The sequence below is a fragment of the Cryptotermes secundus genome, unplaced genomic scaffold, assembly GCF_002891405.2.
Source record: "Cryptotermes secundus unplaced genomic scaffold, Csec_1.0 scaffold2458, whole genome shotgun sequence".
Lineage (NCBI taxonomy): Eukaryota > Metazoa > Arthropoda > Insecta > Blattodea > Kalotermitidae > Cryptotermes > Cryptotermes secundus.
The window spans coordinates 382253-389002 of NW_019736442.1; the positions used below are offsets into that span (position 1 = coordinate 382253).

A 6750-nucleotide genomic window follows, 5' to 3' on the forward strand; every position below is an offset into this window, starting at 1 on the left:
CCTAGTGAGACTGCAATTCAATTCATTCAGCATACCCCTGGTGTCTTATGAGGGTTCCTCCTCTAACTAAGAGTTCCCGAAACCTGCAACACTGCAACTCTCTAAAATAATACATGAATAGAGGCAACTCCCTCACATCTGCTAGTGAGTGAAAAATGCACTTCTGCACACAGCTGCATGTCCTAGTCAGGCCATATGGCAAAAGGGGGGCCTTCACAACATCCCAGTATGTACAGTTAGCTATAAAATATTCTTGTACAGACACGTTATATTTTAAAAAACTACCTACATTATATCTTACTGGCTTGCCAGAACTGTGCATGAACACAACTGTACATCTGAAACACTTCTTGAGAACTCGGTGACAACCTCCACAGCCTGAAGAGTAAGTCATGACAGCCTTGGCACTGTGACCCACAGTGTCAGAAACCATGTTCTACTGTCTTTTTAGGTGTATTCACAACCATGCAGAGAGGCTATTAAAATTGCTCAGCCCATCCATCAGCATATATGTATCAACTTGAGAACTGGTGAGCAGATTTTCAAGGTATCTAATACTGGGGACCTGTAGTCAAATTTGTTGGTGCATTACAATATTGGTTCAAATTGGACAACAATGAGAAGACATATTACACAAAAATCTACATTCTCTTCTGCATGTACGAGATGGTACTGAAAAGTTCCCAGACTCTTATTGCTGTAACTGCCTCGGTGAAGATGAGAGGAGAGGCCAAGGTCACACTTCTAAGAGCCTATCACATCAGTCTGCCACATGAACGTGCATTGTTTTTACACAAGCGCTTTTTTGACTTTGTATTTCATTTTGTCTGTGATGGATAGCAAAATTGGCAACGTCTCTGCATCAAGTTTTCTGTGAAACTTGGTAAATCTGCAACTGAAACACCTGGTTTTTGAATGGCATTCAAGTTTCAAGGCAGGTCAAGTGTCAGTTGAAGATGATGAATGTTCAGGGCGACCATGCACCTCAAAACAACAGGAAAATGTTGAATGCATTCGAGAACTCATCCACAAAGACCGTCACCAAACAATCCATGAGCTCACAGACACCATTAAGATCAGTTACGGAGTTTTCTGTGGAGATCTTAACAGAAAATATGAACATGTGTCATGTTACTCCTTCGTCATGACAGTGCACCAGATCACATGTCCTTAGAAACCACAGAGTTTGTAACAAAATGGTTATTGTTCCCCATCCTCCCTACATGCTGGACTTAGCCCCCTGTGATTTTGCTTTGTTTCCCAAACTGAAAATGATACTGAAGGGACGATGTTTTGAAGCAGTATCTGACATCAAAGGGAATCACAAGCGGTACTCGACAGCATTAGGGAAAATGGCTTCCATGGTGCTTTTGAAGCATGGAAAAAATGATGGGAATGCTGTATACGTATGATCCCAAGGAGACAGCAGCCAAAATTGAGTATGTGAAGACAACATGTCTTTTTTTTACCTAGTCCAGGAACTTTCCAATTGCACCTCGTGTATTGGGCATAATCTGCAAAATATTTTTCATACAGAAAAATGGTCCAACACACTTTTCCATGTTACAATTTTTGACATAATTAAACAAGAACTGCCATGAAATACACATATTTCCTAACTTGTATATTCAACAGTGGGCTTCTAAACACATCTGAAGATAACAGAACTCTCCTATTCCTGATAATATTAAATGAACCTTCCTCAAGCCTGAATTCATAGGTCTACACGAGTTACACTTTGCTGAAATAATTTCAACCCTTCTACATGGTCATTTAATATTGTGGCATGCAGGCCCATTGCTGAGCAATGACACAGAGATAAGCAAAAATACAGCAGCCGTTACTGAGCATTGGCTTCGTAAACAAGCATGTTTGTGAAGCATCATCCGGGGAAGCACTCCCCATCCTGAATGAAGTCTTCCTGATAATGACCCTGGGGCAGGGACCACTGAAATTTTGCGTATTTGTTGCCAGTATCACAATGAGTTCACCTTGGGGCTGGACATCCTGTGTTCATATGATGTACCTGTGGACATAGGGTGCCAAAAGCCATGTCTTGCAGAGGATGTGGTATTGCTATGGAGCCCCACCCCAAATTGGGTGATGCCTGCACCATGTGAGGGAGTGGTGACATCTCAATTTGAAAGCCCCCTCAGAGTGGAAAATGGCCTGGCAGAACTGAGTCTGGAGGCCTATGTGCCTGAAGGACTCTACATAGCCAGGACCCTGGTCTGAGACTGCTGGGAGGTACCCAATGACCAGCTCATGAAAGGACCACCCCTAGCAAACTGTGAGCCAGTTACGCTGGTGACTCCATCCACTGTGGAATACCCACAGATCCAAGAGACTACACCGAAGCTGCAAGATGTGATTGCAGCAGTCAGGTCAAACTTGAAAAACACTGAATCCTGAGAGTTGGAAGAGCTCTTTGCCATGTATGGAGACATCTTTGCTATGATAAGCGATGATTATGAAATGAATGACAGAGTGTCACCACATAGATACAGGAGAGGCCTGACTGATCTGCCAAACCCCGAAGAGGTTCCCCATAGCGAAAGAGATGGTTCCGGTCGAGATGATCGAGAACATATAACAATGTGGGGTGATCAAAAAGTCAGACAGCTCGTGGTCACCATCTCATCATTCTAGTCAGGAAGAATGGGGACCTGCACTTCTGCATGAACTACACAAAACTGAATGGCATCATAAGGAAAGACTGTTTCCCACTGCCCCGGATTGATGACACTCTGGACATGCTGGCTGGAGCCAAATGGTTCTCCACTCTGGACCTGAACAGCTGTTCCTGTCACGTGATTTTACATCTGGCAGGCTAGGAGAGGGATGTGTTCTTAATGGATCAATGGCAGTTCACAGACATGCCCTATGGCCTCTGCAATGCTCCAGTGACAGCTGGCCAATTAATGGGGATCGTCTTAAGAGGCCTCATTTACAAGTCATGTCTCATGTACCTGGATGAATGATCGTGACTGGCCGGACATTTAAACAGCACCTGCTCAGCCTGCAGAAAGTGTTCCAGCAGTTTCGAGAGTCCCACCTAAAGCTCAATTGAGACAAGGGCCAACTTTTTTCAGAAGGCAGTATGGTACCTTGGGCATAACCATTGACACCAAGAAGCTGAAAGCCATGCAAGAGTGCCCAACCTCCAAAAATAAACATAAATTTAGAAATAGACGTTAAAGGATTCTGATGATGGTGTATGCTGTACAGAACTATAAGGTTTATTTTGGACTCTATCCATCGTCTGGTATATATAAAACAAAAAACCACGTTTCGGAGACTGGATCTGTCACTGTCTTCGGGTGCTTCAGGTGGATGGGGCAAGATACACCTACTTAGTTCAGTCCGTTAGAAAGAGCTAGTCTCAATCAGTGATAAATAAACCTTATAGTTCTGTACAAAATTAGAAGCTTCCTGGGCCTATGCACGTATTACAGATGGTTCATTTCCAGTTTTGCCCACACTGCAAAGCCAATAACCAAACTCATGGGGGAACAGCAAGTCTTTCAGTAGACTCAAGAATTGGAGGTGACCTTCAAAACACTGAAGTAGGTAATACCTCTGTACTGCCCCTATTCTTGCTTACCCAAAGACAAGAGAAAGGTTCATTGTTGACACAAATATGAGTGACACTGGGATTGGAGTATTGTCCCAAGTACAGGATGGACAGGAGTGAGTAATAGCCTACTACAGTCAGACACTGAATTAGGCCAAGAAAAATAACTGCATCACCCAGTAGGAACTATTGGCCATTGTGAGGATGCAGGAACATTTCCACAAGTAGCTCTATAGAAAAGAGTTGCACCTATGCACAAACCAATACATTAACCTGGCACATGAGTTTTAAGAACCTCTAAGGACAAAACGCACACTGGATTCAGTGCCTGCAAGAGTACTTCACTTCCGAGCACAATCAAGGCCGAAAACACAACACCACCAATGCCCATGCCAAGAGGAGTGTACCCATCGCTACAAAGTTCAGTCACAGGCAGACATCGAACAGGTACAAGCCACTGCAGCTATAGCAGCAGCTGGCTGCAATCCAGTGGCTTTGAGAACAGAACAATCAGGACACAGGACCCATTCTAGAAGAAACAGAGACTGGAGAGTGTCCAGAATGGAAAGACATCCCCAACAGCAGCCTTATATAGATACTGGTCCCAATGGAAATCCCTTGCTGTGAAGAACGGCATACTACAGCACCACTGGCAATCCACCAACAGAGGATCAAAAATTGCTCAGATAATTCTCCCTTGGAGCAAAGTAAACAATGTGCTAACTGAACTACATAGTGTAGTGTCTGGAGGTCACCTGGGTGTCCAGGAAAGGTACTATGGCTCCAGGCAAGAAACGATGTTGAATGTAACACCTGTGCAGCCAGTTGTGGCCCCCGAACCAGGAACTGGGACCAAATGCATCAGTACAACATTGGGGCACCATTCGAAAGAATAGCCATTGATGTAGCAGGGCCCTTCCAATGAAGTTACCAAGGAAACTGATACCTCCTGATTGCTATGAATTATTTTATGAAGTGTCCGGAAGCCTATGCCATTCTCAGCCAAGAAGCTTTGACAATGGAAAAAGTGCTGGTTACCAACTTCTTCTGCTGTTTCAGAGTTCTGCGTGAGCTACATAGCGATCAGAGCCACAACTTCAAGTCTGATCTGATACAGGAGGTTTTGCAGAGCCTGGGAGTGAACAAGACATGAACCACACACCTGCACCCACAGTTGGATGGCATGGTAGGGCGCTACATCAGAATGGTTGAGAAGAACCTATAAAAAGTTGTTGCATGGCACCAGAAGGACTGAGCCGTACATTTATCCATCTTTTGCCTTGCTTACAACACTACTAGCCTGGTGTTCAGAAGAGAACTCTGGCCTGTGACCTGCTTCTTGGGGCACATTCAGATGAGTAATGACCAACAATAGATAATGTGGCAAATTTAGTGGACCATCTACATGACATCCAAAATTAAGCCCAACACCTGAAGCTGGCCAGTGACCAGATGAAAACTCATTATGACAGACTGGCTAATTGCATAGGCTATGAGGGTGACAAAGTGTGGATTTGTCACCCAACCCGCATGAAGGGGAAATTGCCAAGTTTCAATCCTCATGGCAGGGCTGACACAAGGTAGTCACCAGGATAAATGATGCGGTATACAGGGTCCAGCAGAACCCTAGAGCAAGGATGATGGTAGTACACCTGGACTGGCTCACACCTTATCAGGGAGCTGCTTGGGACAAGCTGCCTTAAGGAGCAGTTGGCGAGTAAACACTATGAGAAAAGAGCCAAGGGAATAAATGCTAGGCCAATCACAGATGTCACAAACATAGCCCTCATAAAAGAAATGGTGGTATGCCTGTAGGCCATTCAGGATGAAACACTACAGCATCAACATCTGGGCCGGAACTGTATATGTTTACATAATGAGATTACATGCAATATGGGATTGTCTCAGTGGAGCACACTATGCAATTTTCTTGAAGAAATGCTTCTACTTTTATTGGAGAATGTGCCTCTGCATGTCTACAAGAGCATTTGGTTTCAGCAGGACAGTGCCTCTCCCCATTCTGCATCTTGAGTGCACACTGGCTCAGCAATAACTTTCTGGACACGTGGATTAGGCATGAAGGTCCAATTGCCTCAAACCCACATTCTGCTAATCTGACCTCCACCCCCTGCATTTTTATTTGTGGGAATGCTTGAAGGAAAAAGTTTATGACACACAATTTCAGAATCGTGCCAATCTAATTTATCCCACTGAGCATCAGGAACCCACCTAGATATCTAGTTACTGTCAGGAGCTCAATATGACATCACTCTGAGATGTCTGTTCAGGAGGAGGGAGGACACTCTGGAAACATATGTACAATCAGTGCACCAACAAGAGCCCATCACATGACCACAATGTACTTGGAGAAGAGGTACTCTGCTGTAACCACTGAAAAACGCTACAAAGGAGAGAATTTCCTTTCCTTTGTTTCTTTAACTGCACACAAGATCAGTGGTACATTATGTTAAAAACACTATTTTCCATTTGGTACAAATTGCTGACCACAATAATATAAACATGTTGTAGCTCCTGAAAGGTGGTGAAAATGAAAAACCCAGCGCCAAATGATCTCTATAACAATCTCCTTAAGTGCCGCACACTGTGTAACTGGAAGTTAGCACATTCTTCAATCTGTTGCTGTATGTCCAACAGTGTGTGAACTGCGTGTGCATCAGCAGAGGCTGGGATGGGTTGTAGGAAATATACACTTCCTGTGCAAGCCTGAAAAATTCCCCAATCCCATTTAGAATGAAAAATGTGACCAATATGTCAGCCTTTCTCAGACCAAGTTTGCTACTCACCTGACAGTTGGCTTGTAATTGCCCAACTTATCCAGCGGAATAAACTCAGCCTCTGGCTTGGCCACAACCCCACAGACTGGGCACACAAGTTCATCACCCCCATAGTGCTTGCAGGAGGTCTTGAAAGAAAGAACAGACCACAGATTTTTAATGAAATTGCCCAGATATGCAGGACAACTAACATGAATGTGAAGCCATCAACCAGATTCCCACATAACAGTATAAAGCGGTGCGCATTTCCAACTCCCCACACCCCAACTGTCACACAGTTATTTACACCAGTAACAATATTACATTGCACACCAGACAATCTGGCAGCTATAATAAGTGCAGCTGTCAAATTTTTCATTTTAAAATTACCCCCCCCCCCCC

At 44.1% G+C, this 6750-nt stretch overlaps 1 protein-coding gene across 5 annotated transcripts in view; it reads right to left on the reverse strand.

Annotated features, from left to right (window-relative positions):
• The window catches only part of LOC111869987, an 89414-nt gene that overhangs the window by 15570 nt on the left and 67094 nt on the right, over positions 1 to 6750 (reverse strand). For all 5 annotated transcript variants that reach the window (XM_023861892.2, XM_023861891.2, XM_023861893.2 and 2 more), the window contains exon 11: positions 6379 to 6497. In XM_023861892.2, the coding sequence (XP_023717660.1) occupies positions 6379 to 6497 (119 nt within the window). The remainder of the gene's footprint in view (positions 1 to 6378; positions 6498 to 6750) is intronic.